The 20,145-nt window shown below is 50.9% G+C and overlaps 1 protein-coding gene across 2 annotated transcripts; it reads left to right on the plus strand.

Moving 5' to 3' along the window:
* Window positions 1–869: 869 nt before the first annotated feature.
* On the plus strand, window positions 870–19,529 carry Nuak2 (NUAK family kinase 2). 2 transcript variants are annotated; one of them, XM_070041693.1, is made up of 7 exons: window positions 870–1,237; window positions 11,207–11,327; window positions 14,110–14,261; window positions 14,595–14,660; window positions 15,990–16,109; window positions 17,022–17,154; window positions 17,679–19,529. In XM_070041693.1, exons 1-7 carry the CDS (start codon window positions 989–991, stop codon window positions 18,758–18,760), a joined length of 1,923 nt encoding a protein of 640 aa, XP_069897794.1. In that variant the 5' UTR covers window positions 870–988; the 3' UTR covers window positions 18,761–19,529. The 2 variants fall into 2 exon arrangements, with proteins under 2 accessions (XP_069897794.1, XP_069897795.1); XM_070041694.1 differs by lacking the exon at window positions 870–1,237 and adding an exon at window positions 6,387–6,601.
* The last annotated feature ends 616 nt before the right edge of the window (window positions 19,530–20,145 follow it).

Here is a 20,145-nt window from a genome sequence, read left to right on the forward strand (position 1 = left end):
TATATACCATTTGGCTCCAGAGCAGCTCTGCATCAGCTCCCACCCTTGGTTGGAGTTGGCCTCCATCCCATTCCATCCCCCTTTCCTCTTTATGGATGTAAAAAAATGTAATGAAATAGCTGAACATAGTGGTGTATTGTATGCCTATGATCCCAGCTACTCAGGAGGTGGAGATCAGCAGTGGCCAGATCAAGTTGTGGCCAGCCTGAGCAAAACACAACAAAAAAACAAAAACAAAAAACATGAAACTCCTATCTGAAAAATAAAGTTCAGAATGGTAGAACCCCTGACTAGCAAGGGCAAAGTCCGGAGTTCAAGTCTCAGTATCTCCAATAGAGAGAGGGAAGGGGGGGGCGGGGAGAGGAATCAGACGACCTTTAACAGCTTCTGTCTTGAGAGAAGCCAGTTTACTCTGTATGGAGAAACACTTCGGTGTAGGGCACTCAGATTGCCAACTGAGAGCACAGCACAATAAAGACAGGTGGTTCTAAGCGCCAGCCACTCGGAGGCAAGAGAGGTTCGGAGAGCCTCAAAGCTGGAGTAGAACCAACCCCACTCCTCCCGCCTCCCTCCCCACTCCCCACCCTCCGTGCCCTCCAATGCCCATTCTCCGCCCCCACCCCCACCCCCGCTCGCCCCCAGCCACCTCCACTCGGGGGGCCTAGGTGGGCGGGGCTCCTCTCACACCTTTCCCGGCTAGGCCAGAGGAGGAGGCGGGACCGAGGCTCGGATGAACCAATGAGGGCGACTCTGGTCCGGCGCAGCCGGCGAGCCAACCAATGGGCGTCTTGGGGGCGTGTCCAGGGAAATCCGGCTCTGAGCGTTTATAACAACCGGGATGCTGCACTTCTCTGCGCGCTCCGGTGCGGATGAGACTTTCCAGCCCGGGCGCGGGGCGTGTGTCGCGGGCTCGGCGGGCTCGGCGGGCTCCAGCTCTCCCCGTGCAGCCCACAGACCCCGCTCTGCCCTCTCTCATCTCTTCCCGGCCATGGAGTCGTTGGTGTTCTCCCGGCGCCCGGGCCCGGCTCCCGCGGCCGCCGGCGTCCCCCTGGCCGCCGAGCCCGGCCGGCCGCTGGCGGAGGGGCTCCTCAAGTCGCCCAAGCCCCTGATGAAGAAGCAGGCGGTGAAGCGGCACCACCACAAGCACAACCTGCGGCACCGCTACGAGTTCCTGGAGACCCTGGGCAAGGGCGCCTACGGCAAGGTGAAGAAGGCGCGCGAGGGCTCGGGGCGCCTGGTGAGTGCTCGGCCGTCGGCGGGGGGCGGGCGGGCCGGGCGCCGGCGCGGGCGCCGCCGGGGTCGTGGGGGTGGAAGGCGGGGTCCACCGTTGAGGGGAGGAATGGGGGGGGTCTGTGATTGAGGGGACGGTGTTCCGAGGCCTGAGAGCCCAGCTACCCCAGCCCTTAGAGAAGATGGGGCTGAGGTTCAAGTTTGCTTGGGAACAGACGTAAGTAGATGGACGTTACTTGGATGGACGCAGAGAGGACAGAGAAGGCGCCTGGTCTTAGCAATGGTTTTGATAAAAATGTTGAGCGGGGGGCTGGGAAGATGGCTCCGTGGTAGAGCGCTTGCCTTGCATGCATGAGGCCCTGGGTTCGATTCCTCAGCACCACATAAGCAGAAAAGGCTGGAAGTGGCGCTGTGGCTCAAGTGGTAGAGCGCTAGCCTTGAGCTGAAGAGCTAAGGGACAGTGCCCAGGCCTGGAGTTCAGGCCCCACGACTGACAAAAAAAAAAAAAGTTGAGCGGATGGATGGATGGATGGATGGATGGATGGATGGATGGATGGGGAGAAGCCAGAGAAGGCATCTGGTTTTAGCTAGGGTGGGAAGAGGGATTTGGTCAAATGTAGGTGCTGGATGGATGGGTGGATGGGTGGGTGGGGAGAATGAACAGAGAAGGCTCCTGATCTTAAGGGGGTTGATCGGATGCATGGGTTGAACAGATGGATGGATGGATGGATGGATGGATGGATGGGAAGAGGATGAGGGCACCCGGTCTTAGCAGAGATCTGATATGTGGCTGAACAGATAGGTGAGGTGTGGAGATTTTCAACTCCTTACTCTCTGGTGGTCCAGCACACTATGGAGATGTAGGCATCTCCACTAGGGTGGGTTTGACACTGAGGTCCTTGCCAGCACTGAGTTGAGTCACAATTTCACTATGCTGTGCCTGATTTGGGGAAATGTAAAACCAGTCTGTGGCTGGGAATGTGGCTTATTGGTAGAGTGCTTGCCTAGCATGCATGAACCCCTGAGTTTGATTCCTTAGTACCACATAAACAGAAAAAGCCGGAAGTGATACTGTAGCTCATGGTAGAATGCTAGCCTTGAGCGCAGAGAGGCCCAGGGACAGTGCCTAGGCACTGGCAAAAAAGAAAAAGGAAGGAAGGAAGGAAGGAGGGAAGGAAGGAAGGAAGAAAGGAAGGAAGGAAGGAAGGAAGAGGACAGAAGGAAGAAAGGAAGGAAAAGGAAAAAAAAAGTCTGTGGTGCTAGGTCTATTGGACTCAAGAAAACTTTAGGTTCCAGGACCTTTTCAGGAGCTTACCCTGTTGGCTTAGTGTGTATGTATTAGTCATAGTAATCTGTAACATTGAGAAAATTCCTTTGTTTCTGTTTTCTGTTTCCTCTTCTGCAAAAACGGAGAAAACACAACCTGCCTCACAAAGCTGCTAGGAAGACTGTAAGATACAAATGTGAACTTAAATTGGTCTTGATATGGAATTTGCTGTGAGAACTTTATCTATGTCTGAAAAGGCCAGCCCTAAAAGATGGCAAGTTTTCCAAAAGTTTGCTGACAATGGTTAACAGTGGTTCTCAAACTTGAGTCTAGTGTATATAGGAATTAGCTGAGGAGCCGACTCCTGTGGTTCCACACTAGGGGAATTTATTTTGAAGGCCTATAATTCACATTTTAAACAAGCCTTTTAGAGCAGGTGGTATAGGGATTATGTTTTGCCAAATCGAGTTGAGTTACTGGTTGTAAGGTAGGGGTGTTGTGTGTGTGTGCTGTTTGTGAGGTAGGTGTGTGTGTGCATGCATGCACACACGTACGGCTATGGTTTGCCCTGTTGGCAATTGCAAAGCTTCCTTCTCCAAACTGTTTGCTTTTACAGCCAGTAGTTAGTTTGAAATTCAATAAGTCATTTCATTGGTAAAGGCAAGTAGATGTTGGAGAAAGGGGTGGATTATGGCCCCATCAATAGGACCGAGTATGTTTTTCCTGCTAACGCCTGGCACAGTCCCCAGTTGCCTGCTGCCAGGTTACAGCTATTGGGCAATTAGGTACTTCCTGGCTTTCCTTTTCTTTCTATGAAGTGCAAGGGCCCGGTAAGGCTCCAGACTTGAGACTACTGGGCCGAGGCTTTATCAGGGACTTAACTGGAAAACAGTTGCTCTTGGCTTGTGCCCGGGCCTCTCATTGGGGAGGAAGACTGGACTGTGGAGACCAGGGTGGCTTAAACTGAGAAACTAAGATCAAAGTTCAGAGATTCCATCAGGCTGTTGGCTGAAGTTACTGTGAAGTGTGTGTGTGTGTGTGTGTGTGTGTGAGAGAGAGAGAGAGAGAGAGAGAGAGAGAGAGAGAGAGTGTAAGGGGGTTATTTGATTTCAAAGTACGATAAATCAGCTTTCAGTTTTCAAACCTCAGTGACTTTAGACAGGGATTGTAGCTCTTATTACATTGGACAGAGAATTTAGAAAAAAAAAATAAAAACTCTACGGCTTCCTTCCTGCCTCTTCCTGTGTGTAGGGAGCCAAGATCACTTAGGAGTAGGACCTGCTCTGAACCTTCCAGATCCATAGACCACCCAGTACTTCTGCTGGGAACTTGCGCAGGGTCTTGGAGAGCAGGATTGCACTGTGCTAATGATTTCTTAATTCTGGAGCATTACTGTCATCCCCACCCATCCACCCCTGCATCTGGACTGTCCTCCCTGAAGAGAGAGAGATCTGATACCTCAAGATACATCAGTGAGAGGGGCACAGGGTCTACCACAGACCTTCCCTCAAATGGATGACAATGGATGACAGAGGCTCCATACCCAGGAATACCTACTGGGTGACTTCTATCTCCAATCTCTTTCCACCTTTCCAGTACCTTTTCTACTCCCAACCTGCCTAGATGGGTTTAGAGGGGCCAGATGGTCTTGTCTGGAGGGAGGGGCAGGTAGGTGGTTTAATGGCTGCTCCAGGAGGGCATCAGAGGAAAAATAAACATTTGCTCTGGCTCTTGAACACATTCCTGGTATCCAAATGACATTTCCTCCTGTGATTCTCCCTGCTCTCTTGACCACCCCTCCCCCTAAAGAGAAAAACACATGCTGGGGAGCTCTAGAATGACTGAACCCACTAAAGCCTTTGGCCTGATCTGTGTGGAAGTCCAGACGAGTAGCGCTGTGAGGTAGAGATTCTTCTGACTCTTTCATATATTGGATTGCCAAGTGAACTTGAACACGACTGCGCTCGTCTACTTCCTGCATTGCCAGCTAGGGGAACTGAGACTCAGTGAGAAGTGACTTGCCCTCTGGCTGGTTAGTAGCAGGCCTAAAGCAGAAGCCCTAGACTGTCCACCCAGGCTCTGGATGACCAAGTGCTGAGTCTTGGTCTGGAAATTGGCTTTGAGAGGAGCCCGGGCTTGCATCAGTGTGCTCTGTCATGCCAGCATCACAGCTGCCAGCCTTTCCCAGTGCTCCAGGCAGTGCTGGGGGTGGGAAAAGTCACTAGGGGCCACCCCACCCCCACCAACTTGACTGCATTGGGGATTCCTGGATGAAAGGACTCTATTACATCCCCAGCTTTCAAGCTCTGTCCAGGAGGCTGCCTTGCTCAGAGCCATGACTGCAAAAGTCATGCAGAGTCGTGGTTTCCACCACCTCTGTGCATCTCAGTTTCCTTGCCTGTTAAGTGAGATTAAATAAGAGAATAGATGTGATTTGCACAGCATAGCATCTGACACACACAGTGTTATTGTCTGAACAAGTGTGGGTTTGGCCAAGTCTTACCATCCCTTTGCTGCGATCTCCTGTCCTGTGTCCTGGGTCCCAAGAAGGACTATGGATTGTACTTAACTTTCCTTGAGACAAGCCACTGTGGGGTCTGCTTGGTTCAAAGCCTGGCTTCTCCCCTGACTGACTTCAGAGAAGGGCTCCTGCTGGCCAGCTGCCAAAGGCGTGTTGGGCAGAAGCTGCCCTCCCAGCTCCGCCTGCACCTGCCTGCTCAGCAGCAGCAGGGAGGGAGGCTGCAGGCGACTCTTGTCCTTGGGCTCCAGCCAAACCACACAGGAGGGCTAGGCAGGGAAGCTCTTGGCCCAGCAACTGGGCCTAGTAGCCTGGACAGTGACAAGAAGGGGGTTGCATAGGGGAGAACTTTGGGGAGGTAGTCAGGTTCCCTCTCACAGCCCATTCCTGCTCCCTATCTGGTTCTCTGGCTCTTTCTTACCTGGCTGGTTTCTTAGTGGGGTGGTAAGCAACTCGCAGGCCCATCCCTAATCTATTCAATCCTGTCCAGCTGAGCTCAGCCTTCCCTCCATTATATCTAAGTGGGTCATCCTCCAGCTCCTTGCCTGCCTCCCAGACAGCGGCTGCTACGTGAAAGGCCAGAGAAGAGTCAAGGATCTTGGCTCCAACTCAGGGTGATAGCTGTGACTGGAGACACCAAGTGTGTACCCTCTCCTAGCACCTATAAGCAGCATGTCTAGGTTGTCTTTGTCATCATCATTATCATCATCATCTTCTTCTTCTTCCTCTTCCTCCTCCTCTTTTCCTATGACTTTTCTACCACCCTTTTCTGAATGTAGATCTTTCCTGGTCAGAGTTCTAGGATGGAGGTGGTGTTTACCAATGGAGCCCCCGCACTATCTCCCCAGTGTGTTGGCAAAGGAGCCCAGCATGTTTGTATATCTGTAAGTGGGATGGGGTGGCCTGGGGCAATCATCCCTGGGCACTCCCTGCTCCAGGGATGGGAGGCAGGGCTGGACACCTCCAAGGAACTTTTGTGTTCTGAGATGGTAGCTTCTTCAGGCCACACCCTTCTGGTCTCAGATCCTAATTCTGTCTCTTGATGCATTGAGGAGCCTTGGAAAAGTCATTGTTCCTGTCTGGACATCATTGTTCACTGTTTGCAAAATGGAATCCGGAGCTTAGCCCAGCTGCCTTTTCAGCTTGTAGGGATCCAGAGACAAGAAAATCACTGCGATAGTAGCAGCCAAAATACTGTCTGGCAGAAATTAGTCCCCCATAGAAAGCCTTGCAGCAATCCTTGGCTAGCATAGCAGCAGGTAGCCCATTTCCTAAGAAGCTCAGCTTAAAAAAGCTAGAGATCACCCTGACAGGTGGATTTTTTTCTTCCCTGAATGCTCTGGCTGCCCCTCCCTAGCCCACCTCCCTTGGCTTGGCAAAGCTCCTTTATCCTTTTCTCCCAAGGTAGTTCCCTGGTTCCTCCAGTGCTCCTGGAGGCCTCTGGCAGGCATAGGCCTCAGCTGCCACTTCATCACGGCAGAATGGAATGGATTTGACTGCCAGCGCTCCCACCGGACTACACCAGCACACAGCAACTTCCAGTATTTGTCTGAATCCCCGATCCCTAGCACAGTGTCAAACACATAGTAAGTTTTGGCACATGTAGCCATTTGGTAGATTGTTTGGAGAATGTATGTTGATTCTTTAGATGATTCTGATTAAAACTAGCTAGCTCCCTTGAGCAGATCATTCTTCAAGTGACTGCCTTGACTTATACAAGCTGATAGGAGCAAATAAAAATTAGATCATTCCTAAGATCTGGTGGCCCAGTCCACTGGCCAGGTGCTCATATTCATATTTTCACCAACTGACTGTTCTTCCTCCTCCAATCTGAGAGTGGAGGCTATATAAACTACTGCATAAGCTTGGGTGATTTGGAGACTAGGAAGGGTAATATTACCAATTATATCAGGACAAACCAGAACTATAGTTTGGGTGTGTGGCCTCTGAGTGACCTGGATAGTAGTTGGTTCCTTCTTTGGTTTCTCAGTCAGCTTATTTTTGTCAGTCCTGGGGCTTAAACTCAAGACCTAGGTGCTGTCCCTGAGCTCTCTTGCTCAAAGCTAGTGTTCTCCCACTTTGAGCCACAACTCCACTCCCGCGGTTCAAAGCCAGCCCGGGCAGGAAAGTCTGTGAGACTCTTATCTCCAATAAACCACTAGAAAACCAGAAGTCGCGCTGTGGCTCAAGCAGTAGAGCACTCGCCTTGAGCTGAAGAGCGCAGGGACAGCGCCCAAGCCCAGAGTTCAAGCCTCACAACAGACCAAAAAAAAAAAGAAAAAAGTTTCACAGACTTTCCTGCCTGGGCCGGCCTTGAACCACAATCCTCAGATCTCAACCTCCTGAGTAACTATGATTACAGGCGTGAGCCACCAGCATCTGGCTTAGTCAGCTTAATGTTATTCTAGAGCATAATTGCTAACTACTTTGCAGATGAGAACAAAGGTCTGTAAAAATTAGTTCTTGTAACAAAGATGGACTCCACCCAGGCCTGGGAAGAAGGGGAGAAAATTTTATCTGTGCAGAGGTTCCATTAACCAAAGATCCACCTCAGAACAAAGCAATAAATATTTATTTGTGGTATGTGTTTGCTAGTAAACAGTTGTTAATGCTTCCTGTCTGCTGAGCTGTGTCTGGGTCTGTGGTGGTGCTGACTCTACTTTATCAAAGCTAGGGAGAAGCCTGTGCTTCAGCCCAGGAAAGGCTGGAACTGGTAGCCCAGCCCCATCAGGGAGGTAGTATACCTTTTTGTCTGTTACCTGCTTAATCTATGGAGGTCTGGTGATAGATCTTGCTTTCTTATTGAGAAAGGAAGTAAGTGAACTAGCCAAACAGTGATTTCCTGGGTCCTCTTGTTAACAACTGGGCTCCTTTACCCCCACTTCTGAGTAGGAAGGCTCAACTTGCAGGTAGATGAACTACTCATCAGGGATGAACACTTCTGACTTCCAGGGCAGTGGGGTATGTATAAAGCACCCTTGGCCTAGCCTGTGTGAGGCCCTGGGTTTGATCCTCAACACCACACACACACATATACACACAAATTATAGGCTTTTAAGATTGAAAGATATGGATCTCAGGATTCACTGTGTACCTTCTAGCAACATAACATTCTTCCTGGCACCCCAAAATTCTTTTTGGAATTTGTCATGTAGGCCTTCATGTCTTTAGAACTCTGTCCCTAAGCCTATGATAATTTCACTATCCTATTTGCTTGTGTGGACCTAACTACACATCTAAGATGGGCCTAGTCTCTGCATATGTGTGCATCGTAAACTCTCAAGTATTTTTCCTTGTCTAAAGAGTGATGCATGTTTCTGTATGATTGCTTTTTACTGTCTGCTCATACACTTGTTATGGCCCTTTGTATCTGAACAATTCACAGCATGTTACCCATTGATTTTAGAAACAAAGACAGAAAAGAACTAGCTCATTTAGTCCTCCCTTCCAGGAGAGAAAAGGGGTGTGGAGAAAGAACAGTGTGGGAATGATACTCTGGGTTGCATCCAGAAGAGAATGGTGCCTCCTGATTGGAGGAGAATTCACAGCCTTTAACTCCTACCCCTGGCTTCAGACCCAGGGATTTTTATTGTGCTCAACAAGTGTGGGGGAAAGATGGGTGGGTAGGAACAGGCCAGCCAGCCACAGGCCCTGCAGCTGCAGCTTGGGCCTCTCTAGCATCTCTGGGAGGAGACTCCATGGTGACCCTGCCTCCCACCCGCCATTGTCCTTCCTGTTCTGCTCTGGGATGGCTGGAGTGGGGGCCTGCCCTCTTTCAGCTGCCGCAGCTTCAGGGGGGGAACAGGGTAGAGGGCACCTCATCGCTGGCCCGTTGCCTGGGTGACCGTGCCCAAGGCATTGTGAGCAGCTCCTCTACAGGATTAGGGCCATTCCACATTCTTGTCCTACCAGGGGGACATAGGCCTGCTGTCCCTGTGAGCCAAGCCGGAAGCCATTGTCTGCTTTCAGAGCCTGTGAAAGGGTAGATTAGAGGCCCCTCCCCTGGAGCAGGGGCTTCCTCCTCCTCCTCCTCCTCCTCCTCCTCCTCCTCCTCCTCCCCCCCCTCCTCCTCCCCTTCCTCCCCCCTCCCCCTCCCCCTCCCCCTCCCCCTCCCCCTCCTCCGGCTCCTTTTGAATCTTGAGGGAGGCCAGCCCACTGAGAAATGGAGTGAGGCGCTGTTTACCTCAGCCTGTGCCCTCAGATTTCTCATCACTTGCCTGTGTTCTGTGAAGAGGAAGTCTTTGTGTTTACCATGCCAGTCCTTGGACAGGACTTGCCAGGAACTGACCAGAATGGGATGCCCCGCCCACCCTGCCCTGTCCCCCACCCCCCCCCCCCGCCCCCCAGCAGGTCCTCAGCCACTGAGGGCCCTGTGGCATTTGTACAGCTCACGGCATAGAATCTGATCAGGAAAACCCCTCCATCAGGAAAACCCCTCCGACAACTCTATTCAACTTATTTACTTACAAGAAAAGAAAACTGAGACTCAGGGGTGGGGCCCACTCATGGGCTCTCCCACCCCACCCCTACCCTCTACACCCCTACTCAATCGCTTCCAGCCCTGTCTTCTCTTTAGTCACTGTGGCCTGTGCCTTGTCCAGGAGCAGAGACAGACCCAGGCAGGCTCCTCAGTCTCTAAAAGCTGGGCTTTGAGTTCCTTCTCCATTTCCTCCTCCTTCCCTCCCTACTTCCTGAACCCACCACTGACACCAGCCAGTGTGGGGAGGGGTGTTGCCCTTATATGGTATTTTCACCTTGCTGAAGATGAAGATAGCAGCCTGAGAGGACTACGTAACTGTCTTGTTGTTTGTTTGCTTGTTGCTAGGCAAGGGACATTTCTCACCTGAACTACACACTGCAGATCCATAGTTTTTGTTTTCTTCATTTCTTGGTGATTTTTTAATTGTAATAAAAAATACATAAAATTTTTTTAAAGGAGAAAAAAAATACATAAAATTTACCTTTGTCTGTATGTGTGTGCCAGTACTGAGCTTGAACACAGGGCCTGGGCACTGTCCTTCAGCTCTTTTGTGCAAAGGTAGTACTTTGCCACTGAAGCCACAGCTCTGCTTCTGGATTTTTGGTGGTTAATTGGAGATAAGAGTCTCCTGGCTGGCTTCAAACTGTGATCTCAGATCTCAGCCTCCTGAGTAGCTAGAATTACAGCTGTGAGCCACCGGTGCCCAAACTTACGTGGATAATTCAGTACATCTACAATTAAGTACATCCACAATACTGTAAGTCATCACTGATGTCTATTTCTAATTTTTTTTTGTCATCCCAAACAGAAGTTTTTGTACCCATTAAATAATAACATTCCATTCCACTCTCGGACTTTGTGGCCTGGCAACCTCTGTTTACTTTCTGTTTCTATATTTATTTGCCTGTCATAGGTACCTCATAAAAGTGGATCACACACTGACCTCTTGTGACTTGGCTTATTTCACTGAGCAGAGTATTCTTAAAGTTCAGTCATATTATAACAGGTGTCAGGATTTCATTCCTTTTCATGATCAAATAATAATTCATTGTATGAGTATACCGTACTTCATCCATCCATCTAGTGATGGACATTTAGCTTGTTTAATCTGTCGCAATGTAATTTATAGTACTGGGGCAGAACAAAGAATGAGCTCGGAATCAGATGGCCAGCTTGTGGCAGTGAATGACTGAAGCTGTGAGCAGAGCACTGGGTCTCTTAGGGTCCTGTTTTTCTCATCTATAAATGAAGATGGCGATGCCACTTCTGTGCTTACTTCTCAGGGTTGTTGTAAAGACCAGTTACTAATTAATGCCTGTCCACTCTGTGCCAGGCACTACCTGCAATCAAGATTCCAGTGGTGAACAGAACAGGCCCCTCAGGCACACTATAGGAGATTTGCTTTGTAAATCTTAAGGAATCCGCTTTACTGATATAGATTGTTACCGTCCTCAGTCATCTGTAGACTCTGAATCAGAAGGCTATTGGTGGCTGGGCTGCAGCAGCCCCACCCGACTCCCCACCCCCCACTGAGAACCTTTTCTAAAAGCCTCTCTGCTACCTACCCTGTTGAAGAGTGGGATAACTTCTGAAGGTATTCTTGGGTCTGTATAGCAGTCACAGGCAAAGCCTCAGGGCAGTCCTGGCAGCCTCTTCAGGACGCTGCCACTGAAGACCTTTCTCCTCAATCTCCTGCATTGTCTCCTCCCAGGTGGCCATCAAGTCAATCAGGAAAGACAAAATTAAGGATGAGCAAGATTTACTGCATATACGGCGAGAGATTGAGATCATGTCGTCACTCAACCACCCCCACATCATTGCCATCCATGAAGGTACAGTGGCAGAGCATCTCGGAGCTGTGTGTCTGTATACACGTGTGTGTGTGTGTGTGTGTGTGTGTGTGTGTGTGTGTGTGTGTGTGTGTGTGTGTAAAAGAGTCAGAACCAACAACACAGAATAATAAAAAGGAAACAGGCTAAGTTCAAACTGGATAAAGTCACTGAGTGTTCTGCTCACACTCAATTACAGACAGTGCTGGAATCAAACCCTGGGCCTCGTGCATACTACTCAGTTGCTCTACCACTGAGCTACACCTCCCTCCCCCCCCAACTGCAGGCTTTTTATTGTTGTTGTTATTATTATTTCTGTTAGGTTTTCCCTGCTTAAGTCCATGTCCCCAGCCAGTGAGATCTTTGGCAACCCTGGGGAGGCTGAATCATAGGTAGACGCGCACCTGTCTCAGGAATGTGGTGCCTCTCAAGCCAGGCCTCCCAGGTCTGCTCTGTGCCCTGAATCAGTCCTGCCACAGGCTGTCTCCTACTTTCCCTGTCTTTCTCAGCCTCCATTCCTCTGACATCAGTACTGACTTTTCCCTGCCAGCTGCCCTCCTCCCTGCGACCCAGACAACAAAGTGGGCAAGAGAGGGAAAGGGGGAGAGCCTCCCACACGCACCTGTCTGCTTCCAGCCTTTACGTAATATCAGTTAGATGGGAAACCAGGGTTCGCAGTAGCAGTAGGAGGGAGAGAAGGGAGTCCGTGGCTTTGTCCTCTGTCTGGAGATTCCTGGTGGGAAAAACAAAACAAAACAGGCACTCTTGAGTCTATAGGAAGATAAAGGGCAGAGCTAAGACGTGGGCCCCATGGCTTAAGCCTGAAGTGGCTGAGAAGGCTAATTGTAGTCTGCGAGCTTCCTTCAGGGAAGAGTGGGCAGATAGCGATATATTGGTTAAGCCAAGCTTGTGATTTGGTTGTGTGTGTGTGTGTGTGTGTGTGTGTGTGTGTGTGTGTGTGTGTGTGTGTGTGTATGTGTGTGTGTGTGTACACATGCATATATATACATTTTCCTCACACCTGTATGTCCACCTGGGTCTAAGAACTGAGTCTAACCCTTGGGATCACATCCCTACTTTAGGCAATTGTGAGTTGGGAAGGAAGATTCCAATTCTGGGAACTGACTTCAACCCTAGTTGCTCCCCAGAATGCACCTTGGCTGGCTGTTGATTCCCATTTTTGTGGTATATAAAAGTTGCACACCCGCACAGATGTAGAGTCTGGGTCGGGTACCCCCAGTGCCAGGGCTTCCGTGTTTCCCCTAAAAAAAAAAAAGTACTTTCCTTCTGAACTTGCCTTTGAGTGTCTTGAGCCAGGACTTGTGTTAGGAGAGGCTCCTCCTCAGAGGCCATACAGCGATAGCACTGGAGCTAGACAAACCAGACAAACTCATAGGACCCGTTTGACACAAAGACGCAATGTCATGGACATGCGTGTTCCAACACACATGGAGCTGAAGGGCCAGTTGGGCAAACCAGCCGCTGGCTGCCTTTCTAGAGATCTGGAACCAGGTTAGGGGCTGAGGCGCAGTGAGAAAGCCCCTCCTACATGTGAAGATGGACCAGCTGGGCTGGGCTGGCTGCCAGAAAACCAGCCAGTCGGCTAATACCACCTATTTATTAATGGCTTCTGTGTGTGAGGCCATATACATGGGGCCTTAGCCCATGTACTTTGGATGGGATATCAAAGACAATGGCAGTGATGGACATCTCTGCTCTCCTCCGTACCACAGCATTCACAGTCCACTTGTGTAGGCTTTTAACCCTCTTCTGATCCTCAGGAGAGACAGTGTTATTTTCATTATTTTTCAAATTTATTCATGAAGATACTGATAATAAACAGTAGGGTCCATTTCTTTTTAAGTGTTTTGTTATTGGGAGGGTTTTTTGTTGTTGTTGTTGTTGGTAGTGGTGGTGGTGGTAGTGGTGGTGGTGGTGCTAGTGCTAGTACAAAGGCTTGAACTTAGAGCCTGGGCCCCATCCCTTAGCTTTTTACTCAAGGCTAGTGCTATACTACTTGAGCCAACGTTTCACTTCTAACTTTTTGCTGGTTAGTAGATGAATCTCATGGATCTTCCTGCCTCAGCTGGCTTTGAATCATACCAGATCTCAGCCTCCTGAGATTGCAGGCGTGAGCCTCTGGTGTTCAACATCAAGTGCTTCTTTATATGTCAGACACTATGCCAGCTTGCTCAGACAAACCCAGAGCTATCATAGACTTTTAACCTGTTCCTCACTCCAGCCCTGTGAGGTTGTTGTGATTCTCTTACTTCTCAAATAAGGATACTGCATAGTGGTTGAAGAACTTGTCCAAGTTTATCCAATAAACCTAGAGTCTTACTGATATATCTGAAAGAGTTTTGACCAAGATTTCAAATAGATTTTGAAACAGTCTTGAGTTCTGATTATCTAATAAGCCTGCAGAGTCTTACTGATATATCTGAAAGAGATTTGACCAAGATTTCAAAACAGATTGTGAAATAGTCTTGAGTTCTGCATCTAGGGGCCTGACCTTTCATTCCCATCAGCCATAGCTGCTTGGGAGTTTGCAGGGTACTTTTTAGAGTCCTCTAAAGCCTGTACTTGGCCACTGCCCTTGATCTATGTTTGTTGCTCCTGTAGATGCTGAGTGTTTCAAGCCCCTTCTCACCACCATGCTCCCCATTAGTAGACATTTCTGGAGAGAGTCCCTCTCTGGTGGGGGCGGGAACAAGTATGTGGTGTGGCCTCCAGTGGGAGCAGTGCATTCTGGGAGGTCCTCACTGTCCTGCCTTGTTCTATCTAGTGTTTGAGAACAGTAGCAAGATCGTGATTGTCATGGAATATGCCAGCCGGGGAGACCTGTATGACTATATCAGCGAGCGGCAGCGTCTGAGTGAGCGCGACGCCCGGCATTTCTTCCGGCAGATCGTCTCCGCTGTATACTACTGTCACCAGGTAAGCACTCTCTCCCCGCTGCCCCCACCAAGTTCTGAGCGGGTAGTCCCTGAGACTTGGGGGGGGGGTTGGTTTGGTACCCAGAGAGGCCATGACTTGTCCAACATCGCACAGAAAGACAGAATGACTTCTAGATTCTCAAGTCAGGAAATGTTGGCATGTCTGGTTTTGAATCGCTCAGCCAGGGATGGAAGAAGCTAGGCTTTTTTATATCTGTGTGAGTGTGTGTGTGTGTGTGTGTGTGTGGTGTGTGTGTGTGGTGTGTGTGTGTGTGTGTGTGTGTGTGTGTGTGTGTGTGTGTGTTCCATTCACTTGAATACCTCCTTCTTTCAGAATGGGATTGTCCACCGTGATCTCAAGCTGGAGAACATCCTCTTAGATGCCAATGGAAACATCAAGGTGAGCCACATTTTTACTTTCTAGAACCTTCCCCTGTCATACTTTCTAACTTTTTTACACAGTCTCCAGCCAGGTACTTCTAAGTACTTAGTGGGTCCCTGAAGGAGTTAGCAAAGCTCAGACTTCCGTTACTGGTTTTCACAGGGACCTGGGTCATTGTCCATTCCAACACTTCCTTTATGGCCTCAAGATGAGAGGGGTGACAGACACAAAGTCACCTCAATCAATGTCTTTACCTCTAAGACCAGTGCTCTTTTCCTGTCAGGAAGCTAATAAGGAATCTAAATCTAGGGTCAGTGTTCACTTATAACCTTCGGACTGGCCTGAGTTCTCCTCCCAGTGTGCGTGTGTGTGCACACGCCTCTGTTCAGGCCCCTGGGCACCTTTCCCTACCAGCCAAGTACCCTGATACCACTTCTCATTCTCTGTAGCTGCCGCTTGTCAGGCTGAAATAATTAGATTTAGTGCAGTTAGGAGCCGTTCATGCAGATGGCATAACATCAGATCCCAGGGTTGGAACAGGGAGACAGCACCAGGCAGCTGAGGCAGGGCTGGCCTGGCAGACAGCAGGGAGGTTGACTCAGCGTATGACCCTCTGCAGAATCTTCCTGACACACGATAAAGTCTCCTCAGTGGTTCCTGCCCTCTGCCCTGAGATACACCGAGGTGCCCGGTTCTTAGTCTATGCCCCTTACCCAGACATTTCCCGGAGCAGGTGGAGTTTCTTTGATGCTGACCAGGGAGGCTGGGAGGTCAGAAGCAATGAGCCTACATAGCCAAGACAAGCCTGTACTTTCCTATCTCCCATCATAGGCCATATGGGTTTACCTGGCAACTGTTTGATAAGAGAACAATAAAACCATAAAAAAAAAAAAAAGGAGCCAGGGTTTCATAAACAGCTCCTCCCTGACCTCAGCACACATGACCCTCTGATGTGGGAGCAACAGGGCTCTGACCTCTACCTCTTACTGATGTTAGGCAGGGAGGGCTGCTGCTGAGTGAGAAGATGGGGTTGGAGCCTCTCAAGTTCTCCAATTCAGAAAGCTCAGGGAGACCTAGGAAAGATTCAGGATCTTAAGCCACAAGAAGCATGATCAGGAGGATGTGCAAGAGCATCCCTGGTGGAGACCACAGCATGAGCATAAACAAAGGGGTCTAGGGACCCCTCACTGACACAGAGCCTGAGCTGTGTTAACCATGTCCGCTGTGGACTGGGAGTCAAGGAGACCCTTTCTATGGTGTCTGGAGTTCCAGAAGGGCCAGCAAAGAGCTGCTGAACAACCTAGGCCCCCGTGTGATGTGCATCCTGCGTTTGTCTCCATCCTGCAGATTGCTGACTTTGGTCTCTCGAACCTCTACCACCAAGGCAAGTTCCTCCAGACGTTCTGCGGGAGCCCTCTCTACGCCTCCCCCGAGATCGTCAACGGGAAGCCCTACATGGGCCCAGAGGTAAGCCGCCCTTCTCTGCCCGCCTGCCAGAGTCTAACTTTTAACTTTACATCCTGTGCAATATGGGAGCTAGTTTTCTACTCACTTTCTTGGTTTCAGAGCACACATACACACACACACACACACACACACACACACACACACACACACACACAACCCTAACATAAAGCAATAACTTGCCACGCACCAGTGGCTCACACCCATCCTCCTAGCTACTCAGGAGGCTGAGACCTGAAGATTGCAGTTTGAAGCCAAGCCTGGGCAGGAAAGTCCATGAGACTCTTTATCTCCAATAAACTAGTCAGAAAAAGCCAGAGGTGGTAGTGTGGCTCAAGTGGTAGAGCACTAGCCTTGAGTAAAAAGAAGCTCAGGCACAGCATCCAGGCTCTTGAGTTCAAAAAGAAGAAGAAAAGCAAGGCCTTGTCAAGCCTCTAGGCAAGAGTGACAAAACTGGCTTAGAACTGAGGTCTCCTGGGGCTGGGAAGGTGGCTCAGTGGTAGAGCGCTTGCCTTGCATGCATGAGGCCCTGGGTTCAATTCCTCAGGACCACATAAGCAGAAAAAATAAAAAAGCCGGAAGTGACGCTGTGGTTCAAGTGGTAGAGCACTAGCCTTGAGCTGAAGAGCTGAGGGACAGCGCCCAGGCCCAGAGTTCAGGCCCCACCACCGGACCAAAAAAAAAAAAGAACTGAGGTCTCCTGGCTCCTCTTGTTTTTTACCCTTTCATTCTCCTAACCCTTGGGCAGTGGCATCTGTCACCACCACTATCCAACACTGGCCTCTGCTCCACCCTAGTTGTCCTCAGATGTGCTGGCCTGAGTTCTCCATGCTGTACCCTTTACCCTGGTGTCGGAGATGAGGCTGCAGCCTGAGGCACATGGGCAACCTTGCTGATCCTTCCCTCCTCCCTCAGGTGGACAGCTGGTCGCTGGGTGTCCTACTTTACATCCTGGTACACGGCACCATGCCCTTCGATGGGCAGGATCATAAGACGCTAGTGAGGCAGATCAGTGACGGAGCCTACCGGGAGCCACCCAAACCCTCTGGTGAGTGATAGTTGTGTGGTTTGTGTCTGTGTGGAGGTGTTTGGTTAAGACGCCCTCCACAGCCATCTCTCTAGGGCCTAGGACCTCCAAGGAAGGAGGCCATGTCCCTTCTTTCCTTCCTCATAGTCATGCTTGGGTAAGCCTTGGGGAGTGCATCCTTTGGTCTAACTTAGGTCCTCTTTGCTACAGTTGTGTCGTTTCCTATTGCCTCTGAGCTCATCTTAGAGTTCATTTGTCTGCACATGTGTATCACAGGCAGGAAGAAGAATAGGAGAGCCATAAGTCCTTTCCTGAAAAGGAGTAAAATTGAGGGTCCATGAAGGAGTCATGGGACAGAGGCAAAATCAGTCAATCCAGGAAAGTCAGCCTGGGAAGCTGACCCGGGCCCTATATGGAGCCCACAGAGCCAACACACCTGTGTGACCCAGGGGGGAGCAGTGTCTCAGGGCGATCTCGTTGCAGAGGGACCGTGGGGTACCCATGCTCCCAGCCCAAACTGAAGCCCCCTGCCTTTCATCTTCCAGATGCCTGTGGCCTGATCCGGTGGCTATTAATGGTGAACCCCACCCGCCGGGCCACACTAGAGGATGTGGCCAGCCATTGGTGGGTCAACTGGGGTTACACCACCCGTGTGGGGGAGCAGGAAACTCCGCGAGAAAGTGGGCACCCTGGCAGCGACTCTGCCCGCGCCTCCATGGCTGACTGGCTCCGCCGTTCTTCTCGCCCCCTCCTGGAGAACGGAGCCAGGGTTTGCAGCTTCTTCAAGCAGCATGCCCCTGGAGCTGCCGTGCCAAGCCTGGAGCGCCAGCATTCGCTCAAGAAGTCCCGCAAGGAGAACGCCATGGCCCAGTCTCTGCAGGGGGACCCCGCCGGGGACGCCTCCCCTCCTCGCCCTAGTAAGAACAATCTCAAGCTGCCAAAAGGCATCCTCAAAAAGAAGCCCTGCACCTCCACCTCTTCCTCTTGCTCCTCCGAGGGGGTACGGGAGGCCCCTCAAGAACTCGGCCCTGTTGTTTCCCACAATCCAGGGCAGGCGGCCCCCCTCCTCCCCAAGAAGGGCATCCTCAAGAACTCACGCCAGCGCGAGTCTGGCTACTATTCCTCCCCGGAGCCCAGCGAGTCCGGTGAGCTCTTGGATGCAGGTGATGTGTTTGTGAGTGGGGACCCCGTGGAACAGAAGCCCCCCGAAGCCTCGGAGCTGCTTCTGCACCCCAAGGGTATTCTCAAACTCAACGGCAAGTTCTCCCGCACGAACTTGGAGCTCACGGCCCCCCCAACCTTCGGCTCCCTGGACCATCTGGCCTCCCCCCACCCCCCACCTCGGGCCAGCCGCCCATCGGGGGCCGTGAGTGAGGACAGCATCTTGTCCTCTGAGTCCTTTGACCAGCTGGACTTGCCAGAGAGACTTCCCGAGACTCCTCTGCGGGGCTGTGTATCTGTGGACAACCTCCTGGGACTGGAGGAGCCCCTTCCCGAGGACTCTGGCAGCTGCCTGAGGCGCTGGCGGCGGGACCCTCTGGGGGAGAGCTGCTTTTCCCTCACAGACTGCCAGGAAGTGACCGCAGCTTACCGGAAGGCACTGGGGATCTGCTCAAAGCTCAGCTGAGGGGGACCGAGCTGTGGCCCGGTCTGGGCAGGCTCTGAGATGCAACTGGCTCTGCCCTGAAGGGAGAGAGCTTCTCTCCCCTGCCTCCAAGACCAGCATCCAGCTCAAAAGTAGCCAGGGTTCGCTGGAGTTCCTGGGGAGCCAGCGCCTCAGGCCGGCTTCCCTGAACTGGGGAGGGCAGGACAGGAGAGCAGGCAAATGAAGTGTGGAAGGCTTCAGGATTTCAGCCCTACTGAGCCAGCAAGGGGATTCAGGGAAAGAGTAGAGATGCAGGGGGCACCGGGGAAGGCCTAGCCAGAGTCCTGGTTGGCCCAATGAAAGGCTACAGAGACCTAGAAAGGTTGCTTACGCCATTAGTACCTGCTGCCTATGCTGCCTGAGTTACGCTTATTGCCATCCAAGCCCCACCCCTTCCTCCTCATTCTCTGCCAAAGTGGAGCCCTGTCTTCACCCAGTTCCCAGCATTGATATGGCAGCCCTCAGGTGCCTGGGGAATTCTGGGTGTAAAAGGAAGCAACCTCACAGAGGCTGCCTCCTCTTTCCATCCTCCAAACCTGGCCTGAGCCTCCTGGAGTTGCTGCTATGGATCTAAGACTTGAAAAGACTTTGGCTGCTGTTTGATTTCATCATCTCAAGGGGCCCAGACTCCTCCCGACCTCACGTTCTCCAATATCTGCCTCTAAGCTGTTCCTCAAGTCTACACTGTGGATGTGTCTATTTCCCTGGGCTTGAAGGGTCCTAGAATGTATTTTATTTATTTTGTAATGTTCTCAGTTGTGTGTGTGTGTGTGTGTCTGTCTGTCTGTCTGTCTGTCTGTCTGTCTGTCTCATTGTTCTCGATAATGTGAAAGCTCTGGAAGTCCTCTACAGTGTCTCATCCTCATGTACACATAATCCCCTCTCATCAGGGGTGGGGGTCCTCTCAGCCCCTCACGTCGTTCACTTACACTGTCTGGAGATGGCTCTCAGGTCCCTTTGCTCCACAGACCAGAAAAGAACCGTTCCATTAAAAGCAGAATGGTGATTGAAAAACAGCTTCTGTTCTCTTGGGGCAGGGGTGCAGAGGGGGAGGGGAGTGGGGAAGACAAGACTTTGGGCCTCCTCTTAACACACCGTGAGATCCAGAGAAACTGCTTAATCCAAATGGGACAAAAAGGCTGGAGGCAGAGTAGCAGAGTTCAGTCGCAGAATACTTGTTTAGCATGCAAGCTGGAGCCCCAAGAAACACACACACACACACACACACACACACACACACACACACACACACACACACACAGAGACGACAATAAAAACAAAACAAAGAAAACTCTGGAGTCCTTAAACGCTGGGGTGCACCTGCACCGACTATAAGGGCCTGACCCTGAAAAGCACTAGGGTAGAAA

Source organism: Dipodomys merriami, unplaced genomic scaffold (genome assembly GCF_024711535.1).
Source record: "Dipodomys merriami isolate MVZ:Mamm:240054 unplaced genomic scaffold, mDipMer1.0.p SCAF_31, whole genome shotgun sequence".
Taxonomy (NCBI): Eukaryota; Metazoa; Chordata; class Mammalia; order Rodentia; family Heteromyidae; genus Dipodomys; species Dipodomys merriami.

Excerpts from the sequence above, each read along its gene's own strand:
- Nuak2 (XM_070041693.1), top strand. The coding sequence starts at position 989 with ATGGAGTCGTTGGTGTTCTCCCGGCGCCCGGGCCCGGCTCCCGCGGCC. Across the intron at positions 14,262-14,594 it reads CTGTATACTACTGTCACCAG|AATGGGATTGTCCACCGTGA; the intron begins GTAAGCACTCTC and ends TCCTTCTTTCAG. Across the intron at positions 16,110-17,021 it reads AGCCCTACATGGGCCCAGAG|GTGGACAGCTGGTCGCTGGG; the intron begins GTAAGCCGCCCT and ends CTCCTCCCTCAG.